The sequence below is a fragment of the Topomyia yanbarensis genome, chromosome 2 (assembly GCF_030247195.1).
Source record: "Topomyia yanbarensis strain Yona2022 chromosome 2, ASM3024719v1, whole genome shotgun sequence".
NCBI classification, from domain to species: domain Eukaryota; kingdom Metazoa; phylum Arthropoda; class Insecta; order Diptera; family Culicidae; genus Topomyia; species Topomyia yanbarensis.
In genome coordinates, this window is record NC_080671.1 from 459,522,423 (window position 1) to 459,542,205 (window position 19,783).

Below are 19,783 nucleotides of genomic sequence, written 5' to 3' on the forward strand. Positions count from 1 at the left end.
CGAATTTCGTAAAAACTTGCCATTAATCTTAATTGCACGGGTGAATTTTTATTATGGCTAAAATAAAAAAAGAAATTGCGCGCTACAAAATAAATCATTCCAACGGTTTGTAGTAACCCCGGCAGGTACTCACCAGACGATCCACTCAAAGTGTATAGAATGAAAGCCATTCGCTCAGCGGACAGCTGAATATTTTTCTCATCGTGTTTAATCAAAATTGAAGTGAACTGCAGGTTGGCCTTCAAAAGATTTACGTATTCGTATTCAATATCTAAATCCGGAGTGTTTTCTGGTTCCAGCAGAAGCAAAAAAAGTGTGTTCAATAACCAGTAGGTGCGCCTTGAAGTTTGAGAGAAAATGCCTGCTAAAGAACGAAATATTGCCATGATGGGTTACCGATCCGTAGGTGGGTACGATATTTGCTTCTATGTAGGACAGCACTTAATTGCGAAGTTGGAATTTACGCAGCTTAATCTGGCTAGTTGATTTCTTTCTGGAGTCAGGCTTGTTATACTGTCCGTGAATGATTAGATCTTTACTATCCTGTCGGGATGTTCGCTTGTTTTAACAAAAGAAGCGCCTTTGTTATCAGTGAATAGGCAAGAAGGCAAAAAAACGGGGAGGCGATAAGGCCTCCCGTAGGTCACTCCAAATTAAACATCCACACTCGATCCTGAAAATTCTTTCCTATACATATAGGAATATTGAAAACGACTTCATTCGCGCAAATGCTCTGTTTGTGGGCGACACCAGTTGGAGCGAGTGCTAAGTGGAAGTCTAAATAAATCTTAGCGCCCCAGTTATCAGATAACCAAACTCGTCCACTCTTCAACTTCCTTTGTCGACGGCGTTCATCAGCTGATTATTTCTATACATGTGTTGCTAATCCGTAGGTAATTGTGGTTTCTATTGCAGGAAAATCGTCGCTCAGTATTCAGTTTGTGGAAGGGCAGTTTGTGGACTCGTACGATCCGACAATCGAAAACAGTAAGTACAGCATCAGGCTTTTCGAGATGTTTACAAAATAATATTTTGATACCTAGTACGTAGTAGTATATTGACCGACAATGCCATGATTGTGGTAATGTTCCGATCGTTCTGTGTGTAAAACTCTCGGCAGTCGAAACATCTTCCATAATTAATAATAATATGTTGCCTTATTTTCTGAATGTCCGATCAATTAATCCAAAACCCTGCGAAAAGATCTTCGTTTACATTATATTTCAGTAGTCTGATCAGATCTAACCAACTAGATAAATAAAGTTTTATTTATTGACCAAAGAACGTGTTTGAATTCTATCACTTCAAGACGTTCTTCCTCGAATTTGTAAACTGGCGGTCGGGTCAACTTAGTGTTGAATTGCTGTATAATCAGTCGACGGCATGCTATCTTCATATATAGCATAAGTGCCTTGCGTGTATTTTATTAACTTTCACGTAAACATGTAACACAAAATTATTTCTACGAAAAACTACTATCGTGATATACATAACAGTCCTACCTACATAGGGATTCTACAGCAAATGGGTTTGTTATACGTAGCAGAATAGTATAGTCTGCCCTATACCTATCATCAACATCGGTAGTTGGGGGAGGAGACAATCATAATAATTATCGCGAGTTTATTCGTTCGCAGTCGCATATTTCGTTCACGTTTCCTTTGAGTGGCGACACGAGTCCTTTCGTCATCGATTGTATGACACGTTCGTGCAATTGTAATTGGCGCCAGCGACAGTTAAGGTTGGACATGGCATTTTTGCGGTTATGACCAAATCTACCTAACATTCGTTTGGCAAAGAGCGAACGAAAAATATTTTTTTCATATAAGACGGATTTATTCCTTGATTCATTGCATCGTAAATAACGAGATGATTCACTGCAAACACCCGCTGGTATTTCCATTCACCCATTTCACCATATTTAAACGTTTTTTTTTTACTTTTGTAGCATTCACCAAAATAACCCGTGTCAATTCAACCGACTACGAGGTGAAACTGGTGGACACTGCCGGTCAGGATGAGTATAGCATATTCCCCGCCCAGTACAGTATGGACTTCCACGGATACGTACTGGTGTATTCGATCACCAGCCATAAGTCGTTTGAGGTGATTCAGATCATCTACGAAAAGTTACTTGATGTAATGGGAAAGGCCTAGTAAGTACCTGTTTTTGCAGCGGCTGCTGTTTGGCTACTAAACGGAATGATTATGCTTTACAGTGTTCCAGTCGTACTAGTAGGGAATAAGACGGATCTGCATCAAGAGCGCGCCGTCACGACGGATGAGGGTAGAAAGCTAGCAGAATCCTGGAAGGCACAGTTTCTGGAGACGTCTGCTAAGCAAAATGAGGTATGTGTTCTTCTAGTAGTTGGTAATCATGGAGTATCATTAATTTCTTTAGTAAGTTGTTAAACCTTAGATCATAGGGAACGTTTTATATTTTCATCCGGAAGATCAGACATTACTTTACCGGGAAGGGGTGGATATGTGGCGAATAATCGTTTTTATGACGCGTTTCATTTTGGTTCCGAATAGAACATTTCTGAGCGTGCCGGATATTGTTGACCTTACTGGCTAACAACGGAGAAGTGTCTGGCAGGCTCGTCGATAACTTTCTAAGAATCAGCTGTACTGTTTCTATTGATTACTAGTTATGACACCACTTGCCTTCTCACCCCTGAAGACAAAATTGTCAAAAATAATTTTACCCTTCCAACAATCTTTTTTTTTGTAAAACTTATTGTCCTGTTTCTTAATTTTAATTACATGTTAAATAAAACTTATAGTTATTAATACTCTTCTCGTTTACTGGTACACTTGTCATGTAGCATAACATTGACGAAAATTCTCTAAGGATTTGTTGGCGGGTGCGTCTAGTTTGTTGTTGGAGAACCGGATATATCCATTCCTCCTGTTGCAGCTGTAAGAGCCGTCGATCCAGGCCCAGAAAAAAGCTTCGTTGGTAAGTCCAAATGTGCTTGTTTCCGCTGCATTGGAATAGATGGTGTTCGATGTTATCCGTCTGGCCAGGACAAATGTTGCAGTTAGAGTCAGCTCTCCTGTTCACCCTATGCAAAAACCACACTGATCGTTGGTGTGAGTTTAGAAGCTTGGAGTGAATATTTTTAAATATTGTCTTCCAATCACGTTGAGGATTTTCCCGCACTATTTTGGGCTCTTTAAGCTGTTTTAAAAAGTAGTTGTATATTGAGCTTGAGTTCGGTGCTCTAGATATTTCTTCATTCAGGAATGCTGGTTCTTTAACTACTGTTCGGATGTGCTCGTATTTTCGTGGAATGCACGACAGATTTGGAGGATTTGCGTTGTACTCCAAAAAACTCCACAAAAAGGGTAGATCCGATCCAATATGCATCATGCGGTTGGTTAGCAGGGCCTTTGCATTGACGGGTGGTGAGTGTAAGTTCAAACCTTCCCGGCATTTTTGTAATATTAGTGTCTCGAAGGCAATTCTGGTCCAATTCTTCCCATACCACAAAAAGGAGCCGATCCTCGAAATGAATTTTTCAGCGCATTTATTCGGTAGGGGGATCACTGATGCTGTATACCAGATTTTCGACGTAATAAACGTGTTCAATAAAATTGTTTTCTGTATGAGATTAAGATTCCTGGAGTTGTTCATCCACATACATGTTTGTACTCCCCGTAGAACCGCAAGCCAATTTTGCTCTACCATGCTCGAAAAGTCTTCAGCGAAGTGTATTCCGAGGATTTCCACCGACGTCTGCGTTTGCAACCACTCGCTTTGTGGTGTCATATTCAATATACCGATTCTTAAGGCGTTTGTTTTCTGGGGGTTGAGTTTTGCACCAGAAAGAGCTGCGAAGTCGGCAAAGATGTTTACGATTGCGAGTAACTGAGATTCACTTTCGATGAACAGGAATTGTGAGGGAATTGTCTCCGCAGTTTATCGAGCAAAGGTTTTAAGTAAATAACAAAATCATTGAAAGTGGATCACCTTGGCGCACTGACCTTTGAATTTTGATCTCACTTCCCAATTTACCGTTGACCAGCACTCTTGAGAAACTGTTATTCATACAGAACATGAGGAGGTTTATCAGTTCCGGGTTGAAATTCATTTCTCCCATAGTTCTTGCAAGGAAGTTGTACTCTACTCTATCGAAGGCGTAGTCGAAGTCAAATGCTACCAACATCGAGTTCCCATGCTGCTGTTTTAGCTCACAAATGCGGTTCAGTATGCGGGCGGTAGCCTCAAAAATGTTTCGCTTTCCGTTGCAGCATTTTTGGTTTTTTGATAACACCAGTACAAGAAGGGGGCTTATTCTGTTTTTCAGTATCCTAGTGAAGATTTTGTAATCAGCGTTCAGTAGTGAAATCGGCCTGTATGGTTTGATGCTGTCGTTACTTCTCTTCTTTTTAACTAGTACAATCATACCATCAAAAAATTCCTTGGGGGCTTCTGAGAACAAGGCTTCATTTATGATGAAGGTGAACTCTCGCTGAATTACTTGCCATGATTTTAGGTAGAACTCCTTCGGTAGACCATCAATACCAGGAGATTTTCGTGAGCTACTTGCTTTAATTGCTTGTAGAATCTCTTCGGATTGAATTTCACTCAGTATACGCTGATTGTCCTCATTCTCATCCGGGATGCATTGTGTTGGATTGAAATTGTCATTTATTGTAGTGTGCGTGGAGGAGTACAGGTTCGCGAAATATTCCTGCACGCTTCGGTGTATCTGATTTGGCTCCCTTATTGTATCAGAATCATTCTGCAGCGTTTTAATCGAGGTTTCGGTTCGTCGAGTTTTTATGTTGGCTACGTGGAATATTGATGTGCTTTCACCTCCGAGGTATGGTTCGTTCCAGCTTCTTGTTTGCTGTGCATAGTTCCGTTGCAGCAACAGCATTTTCCCTTTAATATGATTGATAGTACTTAGCTGACTGGGATCGCCATAATAGTTGTCATAGGACGAACGAAGCAGAGCATAATATAATTCCATTCTGTCGCAGAACGAACGTCTTTTTAACGAAGCTTTCCATTTGAGGAAGGAAACAAGTTTTGGTTTAACATACTTGATCCACCATTCGATCCAGGTGCAAAAATTCTTTCGATTCCTTGTCCATTTGACGTGAAGTTCATCTATAGCTGCTGGATCGTTCACTAGACTTGGATGCATACGCCATACACCCCGACCAGGTGGGTTACCAAGTGTGGGGAGCACGGTGTGGATAATGTATGCTTTGTGATCCGAAAAAGCCGTTACTGCAAAATGTGCTGTTCTTATCCACCCTCGTATATTGGGAGTCAGAAGAATCCGGTCTATGCTGGAGGCAGAGTCAGATCTAATAAATGAAAACTCGACATGTTGACGATGTATAAGCTCCCAGCTGTCGTCAACTCCTGAGGTAGACATAAATCTTTTAAGCATTGGACTGTGTGCATTTAAACCGGTGGCATCTTTTTGATTCACTACAGAGTTGAAATCACCCCCGATGATTGCAGTGTTCGTCGCATTGTAGAAGTGTGGTAGCACGTTGTTGTAGAAGTTCTCCCGAGCGTTTCGATTTTGCGTTCCCGGCGGTACATAAACGTTGATGAAAGTAACGTCATTTATCCGTGCGCTGGTTATTCTTGAGTCCATGCTTCTATCAATGTGAGTGAGGGGGAAAATTTCGTGCTGCAATCGCTGTTCCTCTTTTATGCTCGTCTAAATTGTACTCAATGCTGAAACCTAGTATGCTGAGGCTTGTCGTTGCCACCTCTTGCAGGAAGATAATATCTAGTTCGGCAGACCGCATGAAGGAATTCAGGGCATCGAGCTTTGTCCCGTTTGTCACTGGGTTCATGTTGATTGTAGCATTCTTGGGTTGTACGTCATTTCCCGGAATACTACTTCCCGGAAAACTATTTCCCGGAATGTACCATATCCCGGAATATCGTTTCCCGAAATGTACGATTTCCCGGAAAACCATTTCCCGGAATGTATCATTTCCCGGAAAAACCATTTCGCGGAATACCATTTCCCGGAAAAGAAAAAAAAAACTCGTACCTCACCGACCAAACTTATTTTTAGAAGATCTGCTATGCAGCTAATTGTGTTCTAGGAGATTTTACCTACTTTAGAACATGAAAAGTTGTTTGAAAAAAGTTTCAATTTTTTTATCTTGAGTGGTTATTGTGGTAAAAAAAACAAGACAGCGACAAGATTGCAAAACTGTCATTTTAAAGATTTAATATTTTCGATTCCGCGATGTTAGGAAAATTTATTTAAATTGATCATTATATGAATAGCGTACGACTTTTGGTTTTGAACCAAAAAGAAACTTGGGAGGATTTAAAAAAATCGAGTGGGGAATAAAAAGCACCCAAATGGATGGGATGTCAATGAATTAAATGGGTACCAAAATAGAAACAAATACTTTCCAATTTTCCCACCGCAGGTAGTGAAGGGGTGAATAAATTCCATAAATTCACGACCGTCTAATTCCTGACTAACAGGCCCTACATTTTGCCTCATATTTGTTCCAAATTTTGTGGATTCAGTTAAAATGGTATATTTTCAATTCTTTTCTTCTATTTTGGATCGATTTCTTCGCGTGGTAAACTTCGATGAAAAGCATAATACACCACTGTAGAATTTTCAAGATTTAGAAATTTTGTTATTGAAATAAAATGATATAACAGAAAATGAAAGGCGAACAGAATACCTAATTGTATATATTATTAATTCTGTCCTATCGTTTTTAGGTAAACTCCAAGCGTACTAAAAACTTCAAACGCGTTTTTTTCAAATCCACTTCAAACCACTAGCTTTGAAATGTTCACAGTATATTCTAAACTATCTTCTCCAGCGACGTACGAAGGATTTTAGTTAATAAATGATGTCTGTATCTATTTTTTGGCCATTTTCAGCAAATTTAAGGCTATGAGAAACGAGAGTAATGAAATTGAAAGATGATATTTTCAGCGATTCGCGTGAAATGAAAATAGCGAAAAAAAATCCTGCGTAAGTTATTTGCTATCGTTCTAAGGAATCGAAAAAAACTTTAGTTTTTGACACTAGGAGTAGATCAAACATTACAGGAGATAGTGTAAATTCGTAACGATCAATTTAGAACGCCTCGAAATGCGGCCATTTTTGAAATTGAAAAGGCAGTGTTTTCCACAACGTTGGCAACATTTTTATGATAACTAATCACAGTACTCTAAAATGCCCTGAATACGTTGATTGATTTTCATGAAGATTAGGTAAAGGGTAATGAAAAAATATAAACATTTCCTAAAATTTAGTCATAAATATTACTGGAACCTTTGAGATTTTAGATTGTGAATGTATTTGTCTGCCTTCTTATAAATATGCATTCTTCTTTGGAATTTTGTATAGAATGTTATTTTAATCTAGGATGAAGTTTCTCTGAAAATACTCTTAGACTTTCATCGATTTTTATTCTCGCTAATATTTGTTTACACTAATAATGCATTGAAAATGCCTTCAGTTATAGTAAATTTCACTTCGTATTAAAAATTTCTATGTGAATTAGCCTTCTTTGGAACAATAACAAATCAATGGAAATAATTTTAGAATTTCATTGATTCAAATACAATAAATACAACGAAATGGATTTGCTTTCTTTAAAATTTTCGTAGCATATTTTTGAAATGCTATTATTTTAAATTAAATTACGACCTTCTTTGATATCGCCTTCTTTTTAGCATAAGCTATTTTCTGGACCTTCGATTGATTGATAAGATTTTCAAATAAAATTACATATGCATGAAAATTAGTTTTTCAAATTCATTAACATGATCAGCAAGCAAAGACAAGCTATGAAGAGAACCAAACAAATATTTGAGTAGCAGCATAGTTTTAAATGCAAATGTTCTCAAAGTACTTAAGATTTCAATAATATAACAAATTGCCGAGAAAAAGTACGTTCCGGAAAATGGTATTCCGGGAAATGGTACATTCCGGGAAATAGTATTCCGGGAAATGGTACATTCCGGGAAATGGGACATTCCGGGAAATGATATTCCGGGAAACAGTACATTCCGGGAAATGGTTTTCCGGGAAACGGCATTCCGGGAAATAGTTTTCCGGGAAATGGTATTCCGGGAAACGACATACAATCGCATTCTTGTAGCTCATCATATCAGCCATTTCCATCGTAGAGAAGGCAGTTCGTTGACATGTTTGCGCGAACAGCTAAATGTTGCCACGATAGTGGCAGGAACACGAAGACCAGTAAGGCAGCTTATGGAGATTGCAGTAGCAGCGAAAGCTGAGAGAGGTGAAATCTTGCTGAGGGTGGTAGTATCGTATGTTGCTTCGACGGGACATGTACTGTCGAAAATGCTTACCGAGGAGGCTGAAATCGCTACTGGCATCTTCGCTTTGTGCAAAGTTCCACCACCTGATCTCAGGTGATTGATCGGTTACCATTACGGTAACGCGCGTGCTCACGACAACAGTTCGCTGTCAATTGACAATCTGAAAGTTGTCATTTCAGGTGACATACTTTTAAAGAAAGCTTTCCAGCTCTTGCCCTACATATCAGATGTTAGTCTTTCTGGTAGCGAATTACTTTTTTATAATCTTGAGACCTTCAGATGATCTTCGATAGCCGCTTTGCCGGTCGGGAGTGTATTAGAGATGGTCGGGTTTCAATTTTTTCGGACCCGACCCGAACGTGAGAACTTAAAAATGTAAAAACCCGACCCAAGCCCGAAATTATAAAATTTGAAAAACCCGACCCGTTCCCGATCTTTTTAAAATTTAAAAACCCAAACCCGACCTGAATCCGAAAATTTAAAATTTGAGGATCCCGATCCGAACCCACCTTGCTAATACGGAGAATCAACCAAAGATACCGAAAAAAAATTTTCATTTTAGGCACCCGAGCGGAATCCTAGACTCATCTAAGAATAGTAGATTTACTCGAACCTGAAGTAGTCCCATACGCGTTGTGTTATATCTGCCTATGGCAAAACGAATCACTGACATTATTTACTATTATTGAATGTCGAATTTTTAATGTTCTGAGAAACTTATAAAACGTCGTACTTAACCAAAATTTCAAATTTTTTTATCAAAAACCATTCATGCAAGGCAGTTTTGTGTAATGTATTACATGTATTAAATTAAGCTATGGTAATTTGCAATTCGTATTCGACAGTTTACTTGACGTCACCCACGTTCAGGCCCGTGCGTAGAAAATTCTCGGGGGGGGGGGGGGGGTCGATTTTTTAACGTTTTTTTTTCAAAGAAACGTACAGAAACCCTCAAACTGGCCTGTGGTGGTGGTCACCCCATGGGAGGTGGTAATCAATATGGAAAGGCCAATTTTACCGAAATGTTGCTTCCGACTTTTATCAAAATGTGAGGCGGTGGTGATGGAGGAGGCGGCGGCGGCGGAAACATGTGTCAAATGCGGCAACCATATCCAGTGAAGCGTACCGCTCAACAGGGCAATCAGGGCCTATCCGGTTCACAATCTAATATACAATCGCAGCAGAGCATGAGTAAAACCGGATCGAAGATCATTCGCCTTCAGCTTGATGAAGAAGTTAAGCTAAACGAATGTGCGAATGCGTGGCGTTCAAGACACTTGCAGTCCACTGAAAATCTGGACGAAGGTGAACGTGGCACACAGGAACTGTACAAAAAATTCCGCTCGGTGCTGAACAAGCTAACGCCGGACAATTTCGATAAACTGGTGCAGCAGGTCAAAACGTACGTCATCGATACGGATGAACGGTTAGCCGGTTGTATCAAGCTCGTCTTTGAAAAGGCCATTTCCGAACCGAACTTCTCCGAAGCCTATGCTAAAATGTGTAAAAATAATCGGCACGATTGCCGTGCTGGCTGACAACGACAAAGAGACAGACAGAGGGTTCGAAGAAGAGCCGTCGGAATAGTCCGATTCATCGGTTAACTGTTCAAACACGGTCAGTTGGCGTCGAAAATTATGCATCAAGCTTCTGTTGATGACCGAAGACAAAAACTACGACGAAGAAACGCTCGAGTGTGTCTGCAAACTGTTGACCACCATCGGCTCGAAGATGGAAGACGAACACAAACAGGAACTGGGCAAGTATTTTGCAAAGATGGGCGAAATTGTCAAATACAGAGATCAGTACAACATAAGCAGTCGAATTCGGTTCATGTTGCATCGATTTGCGTCGAAACCGATGGTAACCACGCCGAACGGACCTCAATTCGAAAACAATGAACCAAATCCGGAAGGATATGGGTCGATATGGACAATATGCAAGGAGGGCAAGGCTCCAAGATGGGTTCCGGATACAATCAAGGTTCACTAGGACGTGGCGGAAACCAGGGTTCTATGAAGAGTAGGCGAATGCAGACGGACGATGACGGTTTCCAGCAAATCTCCAATCGAAACAATCGCTCACTGCCGATTGATCCGAAAAAGATCAACATTCCGAGCAGTATCGACATGACGGCCAGACTCGGAGCGGCTACCAATTATCAGAACCGGAAGAACACAAGCAACATGTTTGCAGCGCTAAACAGCGAAAAACCGATAGGGAGGTGTCATGATGGATCGCGACAGTGATCGTGATTGAAGCGGAAGTAATCGAGAACTTAATTCACTAGAGGCCAAACCATCGAATATATTCACAAGGTATCTTTGGACGAATTGTTTGTAAGAATATTCCCCACAACCTGATTAACTTTTTATGCTGTCGAGGTAGAAAGTTGGTGTCTCCGACAAAGTTTTAGAAATGCTCGTAATTTTTATATAAGTCAAAAAAGGAGGAAACACGGGCAGAGGGTGGAAATGATATTTTATAAAGTTTTTTCGGCGAGCCAAATAAAAAGAGAGGTGTTGATAGTTTTAGGTATAAACTTTAACTGAGACCAGCTCTATATTCGGTCGATGTTTTAAGCCTAGATTATATCGTTGTGTTAGTGTCATACAACACGTAAATTGTTTCGATACATTTTATAGTAAAACGAAGTTACTCTGTATAACAGTGTAACGATACACTGTACTAAAAATGAATACATAAAGCTGATGCAACAGTAATGAAGAATTTTGTTGAACAACTTGAACTTGTAGGACTTAAAGTTATCGATTTATAAAGCGTTTTTTTCCACTGTGACTTCATGCAATCCATGTTCCAAATAAATGTGGAGGCTTAAAACCACATAATATTGTTGAAGACTGTAAGTAATTGAAGATTTTAACATTTTTTACCTGCAATTACAAAATTTTATTCAAAAGAACCGAAAAAAATGTTCGTTGATTTTTATATGGAAAAAGAAAAAACATTACAAAGTGAGCTTACGCTATTCATAGGTTTCTAGAGTGCCGCGCATCAACCCTTCTTACCTTTATTATGCATAGTCTGGACATTGAAAATAGTGCCTGCTTGTCCGCGGTACCAGCTGGGGTACAAGCAACCATAGGAAAGATCGGGTAACCAACCCCGGTGAGACCATGGTGGTATGCTGACAGGGAAGGGGGGCTCCTCTTTTCGGAGGGTGAGTCCATCCGAGCGTCTGTTCTCCATGTTAGGGGCGGTTGATGTATTGTCCACGTGGGAAGGCCCAACAAGCCGCCCTGGAAAACTAGCCGTTACGAACAATGCAGAAGAAAACACGAATCGGAACAATCGGCAAAGACCTACGCGATGACATAAGGACTACGATTGGAAACTCGGAACATGGAACTGCAGGTCACTTTGCTTTCCAGCTTTCGACAGGATAATCTACGACGAACTCCAACCCCGCAACTTTGAAGTCGTAGCACTGCAGGAACTTTGCTTGACAGGACAAAAGGTATGGTAAAGCGGGCATCGGGCGGCTACTTTCTACCAGAGCTGTTGCACCACCAACGAGCTGAGAACCAGCTTTGTGGTGCTGGGTAGGATGCGTCAACGCGTGATTGGATGGACTCCGATCAACGCAAGGATGTGTAAGTTGAGGATCAAAGGCCGTTTCTTCAACTACAGCATCATCAACGTACACTGCCTACACGATCGGAGACCCGACGACGAGAAGGAAGCGTTCAATGCGAAGCTGGATGAGGTGTACGACGGCTGTTCGCAGCGGGACGTGAAAATCGTCATCGGTGATACGAACGCTCAGGTAGGACGGGAGGTAATGTTTAGACTGGTAATCGGGCCAAAAATCTTCAAAACCGTATCGAATGACAACGGCCAACGATGCGTGAACTTCGCAGCCTCCCGTGGCATGGTAGTCCGAGTACCTTCTTCCCCCGCAAAGATATCCACAAAGCCACTTGGAGATCACCTGACCAACGCACCGAAAACCAAATCGACGGGCCATTCTTCTCTGATATCACCATCGTTCGTACATACCGCAGCGCGAATATAGATTCGGACCATTACCTAGTTGCAGTATGATGCGCTCAAAACTCTCGACGGTGTACAACACTCGTCGAAGTCAGACGCCAAGGCTTATCTTCGGGACGTAGGGGTTGCCCAAGACTACGCACAGCGACTGGAAGCAGCACTACCCACAGGAGAGCAGCTGGGCGCAGCTACTCTAGAAGATGGCTGCAGGGAGATCCGTTCTGTCATACGAATTAGCGGCACTAGGTACAGCGATTCAGAACGACTGGTTCGATGAAGAATGTAAGCAGTTAATGGAGGAGAAGAATGCAGCACGGTAAAGAATGCTGCAACACGGAACGAGACAGAATGTGAAGCGTTACAAACAGGAACGGAATAGGCAAATCTCAGTCCTCCGGAAAAAGAAGCGCCAACAGGAGGAACGAGATCGCGAAGCGATGGAACAACTGTACCGCATAAACGACATACGGAAGTTCTACGAGAAGTAGAACATTTCGCGCAAAGGCTACGTTCCGCAAGCCGATATGTGCAGGTACTTAGACGGCAACCTTCTTACGAAGGAGTGTGAGGTGATTGAGAGGTGGAAGCAGTACTATGACGAGCACCTCAACGGTAAAGCTGCAGAGGACGACGGCGGTATGGCAACGGATCTCGGAACACGCGTTGAAGGTAGGCTGCTGGCCCCTGATCTCCAAGAAGTCAAGGAGGAGATCGGTCGGCTGAAAAACAACAAAGCTGCCGTGGTGAAACACTGGTAAGAGCGCTGCACTAATCTACAAAAAGGGTGACAAGTTGGATTGGTGCAACTACCGCGCGATCACACTGCTTAGCGCCGCCTACAAGGTCCTCTCCCAAATTCTTTGCCACCGATTGTCACCATTTGCAAGGGAGTTCGTGGGGCACTACCAAGTGGGATTCATGGGTTCCCGCGTAACCACGGAACAAATATTCGCAATTCGGCATGTTCTGCAGAAGTGCAGCGAATACAACGTGCCCACACATCATTTGTTCATCGATTTCAAATCGGCATATGACACAATCTATGGAGATCAGCTATGGCATATAATGCAAGAGTACGGTTTTCCGGCCCATCCAGCTTCTTGGCTTCGCCGATGCCATTGACCAAATGGCACGGAACTTTGAGGCAATGTCGTAAATGTACATCAGACTGAATGCTGAAGCAAGCAGGATTAGACTTGCCATCAACGTTTCGAAGACAAAGTGCAACCAAAACCTTTATTGCAACGTTGAATTTCAACTGAAAGTCCTAAGTGAAGTAACGCGATGCGCATTGTCCGTATTAAAAGCTTTGTCACTCGTACTCGAAACAGTGAGTTGATATTTTGCTGCTTCTGGTAGTGTTCGGGTGTTCGGACTAAAAAAGATTCTTGCAGCAGCGCTGATTTTAGCAACAGCTCCAAAGTGGAAAAAGGGTGTAATTTCAAGAATAATGTTACATATAATTTAATATTAATTCTTACATTTATTTTCCTTTTAGCACGAACAGTCCTCTCCATATCCGAACAAATCCACGATTGGTTTCCTGTCGTTTTGACGTTTTAGCACCTCACGACTCGGGTTTCCGTTGCATTGACATCTGTCATATCGCCAAACTTCACGTCAATTGGTGTTCAGGGTCTTTGCGATCGAATATCAATTTGGCAAGTGGTACAGTGCTGCCAGAACAAGTAGATTATAATTAATCAGTCATCCACCGACTCGTAGAATTAACAGATTATCTGTGTAGATCGAATCCATTGCGTTGATGTGATTGCAAGGATTGTTCAGTTGCATTCGCTTGTTTTCGTCACCAAGTATCACATGCTGAATTACTCGCACAATAATTACCAGAGAATTGTGGAGCTGGTCAACCTGCTACAGGTATTGTGGTCAATCTGCCTTTTTTGTTGATGAAACGACAGACCCATGCGATAACGATAGCTGTTCCTCGATCAATGCAGTTGTCACTACGATTTCTGGTTTCTACTCAGGAACCTAGTCAGGAATGTCCAAAAGTATCTAAATGATGAGCACTGGGTCGTTGAGAAACTGCGATCCATCCCACCAAATCCCACTCGTGATAAGTGCTGTCGATAGTTGACCACACGAAATAATGTCGACTGGATTAGCGGCTGACGATAAAGTACCGCTGCAGACCATCAGTCGTTGTACTTCGGGTGAAGTGGGTGCGGCGTTTGGAATTCGTTTGAATTCTATGCATCGAATCTTCGATAGATTGAGTCGATACCACTTGAGAATATTGCGCCGATTCAGGTTGGATAGTTCCTGCAACTAACCATCTAAGGTGTGACCCACGCAACTTCGGGAGGCCTTCGATTAAAGTGAGGTATCTTGGTTCCATTAGCTTGCAAAAAAGTTCTAATCCGATCAGCATATCAAGGCTATCGGCCCGGAAGAAGGTTGGATAGTCAAGGTGATTTTCTCGAGGAATGTTCCAACCTTTGACGTCGATGGTCTTCGATGGAACCGTACCGGTGATTCTCGGAATTACCAAGTACTCTCGTTTTACCCGGAAATAATAGCTGTTGGAGAGAAATTGTATCATTTCGTATCGTAGCGGAGTCGTTTTGTATTGAAATCGTATTATGTCGGAATCGTAATCGTATCGTATTGCTCAATACTGTTGAATAATACTTCACTTTCGGTAGTTGATCTTTTGCCAGATCGAAAATCGAAAACAAACTGTTTTGATAAACCAGAGTCGATTGCTTATACAGGGTGTTTGGTTCATGGTTAAGAATCTCTCGGGGGGTGATAGACTGCCATATTTGGAGAAAAAAATTGTTCTACACATACCATCAAATCTCAACCGTTACAGAGTTATTGAACTTTTAGTGTAAAAAACTTATTTGTCTTAAAATACCTTTAACTTTAAAAGTATACTTTGTATTTTAAATGTTTTAGTTCCATTCGAAAGGTGAGAAAATTTCGCATTGAGTGATGCCCTCACATGTTTCAGCTAATGAGTTTAAATAGCCTTTTCAAAGTAATTTATTGAAAATTAAACAATTTCAGACGATTCTTCGTTCATTTCTTGAAAATCCTAATAGTTAACCTCATCATTTTAATAATTCAGATTGTTAGTCTTGATGAGCTGCTTAATTTGTTCTTTGACATGATACACTTACCTTTTCTTATTTTCATGATTTTGGGTTATTCAACTTGGATATTTTTATGTTATTTTCACTAGTACCAGCTCTAATTGAAAAATTACGGCACTTATTGTACTTTTTTTCTTTTTATTCGAAAGCCAGGAAAATTTTACAGTGAAAAATGTATTAATACCTTTCAGTTAAGTGAATTTAGTATTCTTTTAAAAGTAAATTAGTTTAAAGTTAGTGCTATTATTAGCATTTTCGTTAATTTTCTTAAAATAGTAAATTATAAACATCACCATTATTATCATGGAAATAATGCATCTCAGCAAGCTCTACAATTCTTTCTTTGACTCCATTCAATTATCTCTTTTGGTTTCGATGCAAAATCGTTTTTATCACATCGTTTCATACGCAAAAATAACGATTTCGAACCCACTACATTTGTGGCGAGCTCATGCTGTGTTAACTATTAAATAGCAGCAAAATGAAAAGAGATGTAGACAAAGTGTCAAATTAAAAGTTATAGAGAACATTAAGGGGCATCAAATGAACAATAGTAACGATAAATTTTGTTGATTAATAATTAGAATACTTAAAAAACTCTCCAAAAAACACAAATTTTGAGTTATTTCGTTAGTAAAAAATCATTTAGTACACTTAACTAAAAGACATTTGTACATACATTGATAGGAAATTTTCTCAGCTTTCCAATGAAATCTTGTAAATAATGATATAAAGCATATTTTTTAGATTAGAGTCTTTTAAGCACTTGCAAGTCGGTTACGGGAAAAGTATAGTAATGAAATTACTAAGAAATGAGAAGAGATAGAAATATGACGTCCAAGAACAAATTATGAATCGTCCCAAAACTCAACTTTTGGATACTGGATATTGCTATAATCATACTTCATTATTTCGAGAAAATTAGCAAAAACCTCCTCAAAAACACTAACTTTTAACTACTTTACAGTTAAAAGGTAATTAAAACTAATTACTTAAAAGATATGAGAACACCATTCAATAGGAAATTTTCTCACCTTTCAAATGGAACTGAAACATTTAAAATACAAAGTATACTTTTAAAGTTAGAGGTATTTTAAGACAAATAAGTTTTTACACAAAAAGTTCAATAACTCTGTAACGGTTGAGATTTGATGGTATGTGTAGAACAATTTTTTTCTCCAAATATGGCAGTCTATCACCCCCCGAGAGATTCTTAACCATGAACCAAACACCCTGTATAGCGTTCGAAATTGTTGCGCGACAAAATGTGAAACATTCCTGAATATTCCACAAAACTGACGTCACTGTAACTCACGCGGTTAAAAAAAAAATATGGGGGTCATTCAAATATAACGAGCTATAACTTCTTAAGCATGTAAAGAAGAAACTTTGTGTATTCAACAAAGATATTCTTGAAAGCGATTTCCACAACTTTTCTAGAGACGTTAGATAATTTCTTTCACAAAAAAAAAATTATTTCAAAAATCTCACTTATAGGAGGATTAATCACCAGTCACCTTGCTATTTTTGATAAGTAGTCCGAAAACTATTGACGTAAACTGAGCCGTTTTCCCGTTAACAACCATCACCAACACTTTATTTTTCAAAAATTGTCAATTTCGAAAATACCCGAGATGCGCCATTATTGTAATAAATAAACGTTTCTGTTTTGATAATTCAAAGCGTTTTACTGAACATAAAGAAATTGGCTTTAAAGGGATCATCAACAACTATTATGTTGAAGATATTAAAGATAAAGACTTTGTGTCTTCAGCAAAGTTGTTGACAAAAGCTTGCTCTACAACTTTGCCAAAGACATAATTAATACTTTTATGCATTTATGCACTTGTAAGAAAGTTGGTCTCTCTTTTAGGAAGATTAACAAAATTAAAATAATAACACCATATGAAAGGGCTTATAGTGTCGACAAAGTCTTCCGAAGACATCATTGGCCCAAATTTAATGTTTTAGGTGTATTTAATAGATCGCACGATTTCGGCAAAAAACACTGTGCGATGACTCGGGGTACCACAGTACCAAATGGCAACCACATTCTAATCTAAACAGACTTAATATTATTTTTTGCTAACTCCTACTAAATCCTTTATTTGTACTTATTTTCAGTCCGTGGCAGACATATTCCACCTGTTACTACAGCAAATCGAGCGGGACAACGGAAACACCAGTGAGAAGAGCAGTTGCACAATCTCCTGAACAGCCTGTGGTCGAGTAATGAGACCAATTATCATCCCACTTGTTTTCCCACATCACCACATTCGCGATTGTTGAACGTAGTCGTCGCCATTCGTCACCTACTGCATTCCTCCAGTTCTGCGCACTACGTACTACATTTACTAGCAGCAACAGCAGACGGCACACCACTTCTGTAGTTGTTGTCTGTTTTAAGCAATGTTTTCAGTATTTGAGTTTCAAAAAAAGTACTGGAGGTATCAGAAGGTTCCGACTCAAGGGCAATGCGAGGAGAATAAGAGATGACACTATTGGAATCTAGAAGCGCATAAGCATGAACCGGACTGTTTCCAGCCAGGTTTTACCTTAATCACACACACACACAAACAAAACACAACGTTTCACGATATCATTGAAGAGTGGCAGATAGGCAGGCAATAATTTCGGGAACGGCATTAGAGCGAGTATAGTTTTATATCATATTTTATCTGTCGGAGCAGCGTGCAACGCAGTGAGTGTATGTATAAGGATATTGTAAAAATATGAAATTATATTTTAAAATCAACTTTAGTTTTTTGAATAAAGGATGCATAGGGGTAAATTGCGACTGTAGGAAGCGAGAACTTTGAATGGTAAAAAAGGTATCCACCATATAAATGGGTAAAACAAATGTTACACATAGATAGGAAGATGTCACTGAACATACGAGTCGAGTACGGACAAAGTTGAAATTTTCCTCCGTTAATTGTTTGAACCGCTTTGTTCAATGTATCTTCACTCAGAACAAGTGGCACAGATGGGTCGAGAATGTGGTTCTACGCTCACTGTAACACTAGCAACTAATAACAAAATATACTTTAGTGGTAAAAAGCCGATGAATAGTTAACTGTAAAACCACACCGACCTGGTAAGATCAGCACGCTATAAAATCGCGATCGAATCCACTTTAAAGACTTACTTTCGGAAATTCGAACTCTGATTACTCCCTCACCAGAGGTAGGGTAGCAAAATTAACCGACTATTTCTGTTATTTTTAAATGGTGAAACAATAATATTAGAAAATACGATTGTTTTCGATGTCACTAGAAAAAAGCTAATAGAGATATCAACTGTATTGTGCAGTGATGTGTTATGATTCACTACTCCAGTTTAGTTATTCGAATAACCTTACTTACTAATGATACTTCAAACTTGATTTGAATAGAAAACGTTGAATTGAGTCCGGTTGGGTTAGTCTTTAGATGTGTAATCGTGTTTCTGCGATTAGCAATTGAGCATGGTGTTTGGTCTAGAGGATACGTGCGACGTTACTGTCAGAGTTAGAGGGCGTCTGTTTGGTGTATGATTTGATTAATACATTCGCGTTCATTTTACAGTCACAAATCAAAAATGCGCCTGGTTTCTAGTAAAGCGCAAAAGGCGTCAGCCGAAAACTACTTTACACATGTAAATTTTAGGTTTTTTGTTAGTAAAACAACAAACGATTAGCTGCGTAGATTTTAGTGTGATATCATAAGCCTCATTTGTGGCGTAAATGGTTAAACAAATAAAAATCGGTGGAAAGTACGACCTATTTCAAGCCAACAAGTACTCGATTATTGATTTTGTAATATCACATTTTTTTAAATAGCTTTTTTTTATTTTCGACGTCGATGTCTGTGGGCATTTGCCTTCGTTTTTAAGAAACAAAAGCAACACGATTTTTTGAAAGTTTTGATTTTGACGTTATGTAATCGAAATAACAAACAAATCGAACAGGGGGAACGAAAACACGTGAAACATTTTCCTCATACTACAGTACAGCAATGTTTGAAGAACTGCTACATCGCATGAGAAGTTGTGCGGGCTTTGAAACCTCTCAGATAACATTGAATGTAAATTAAGACACGAGATCTCGTCTGTCACAGGTCGCTTTTTCTTTCGCTCTCGGTTTTGTCCGGTACGTTCTAACCGAAAAAGTGCATTTTTACATTAATTGTGTTCAAGTGTGCCCCAAGAAATTACCGGAACTATTCCCACCGTTACTTACAGAGGAGAAAAGGCCAGCAAGCAAAAAGTCTTAGAGCAAAATCAATCGAAGTCTTGGGTTACTTCGATTGATTTTGCCCTCTTTGGTGTTTCCCTATTTGCTACTGATGTGTGACGT

The 19,783-nt window shown here is 39.8% G+C and overlaps 1 protein-coding gene across 2 annotated transcripts; it reads left to right on the top strand.

Annotated features, from left to right (window-relative positions):
- Positions 1-13: 13 nt before the first annotated feature.
- Positions 14-19,224, top strand: LOC131685951 (GTP-binding protein Rheb homolog). 2 transcript variants are annotated; one of them, XM_058969983.1, is made up of 6 exons: positions 14-233; positions 300-406; positions 916-987; positions 1,949-2,156; positions 2,220-2,349; positions 17,572-19,224. In XM_058969983.1, exons 2-6 carry the CDS (start codon positions 358-360, stop codon positions 17,659-17,661), a joined length of 549 nt encoding a protein of 182 aa, XP_058825966.1. In that variant the 5' UTR covers positions 14-233; positions 300-357; the 3' UTR covers positions 17,662-19,224. The 2 variants fall into 2 exon arrangements, with proteins under 2 accessions (XP_058825966.1, XP_058825967.1); XM_058969984.1 differs by having other exon boundaries at positions 303-406.
- The last annotated feature ends 559 nt before the right edge of the window (positions 19,225-19,783 follow it).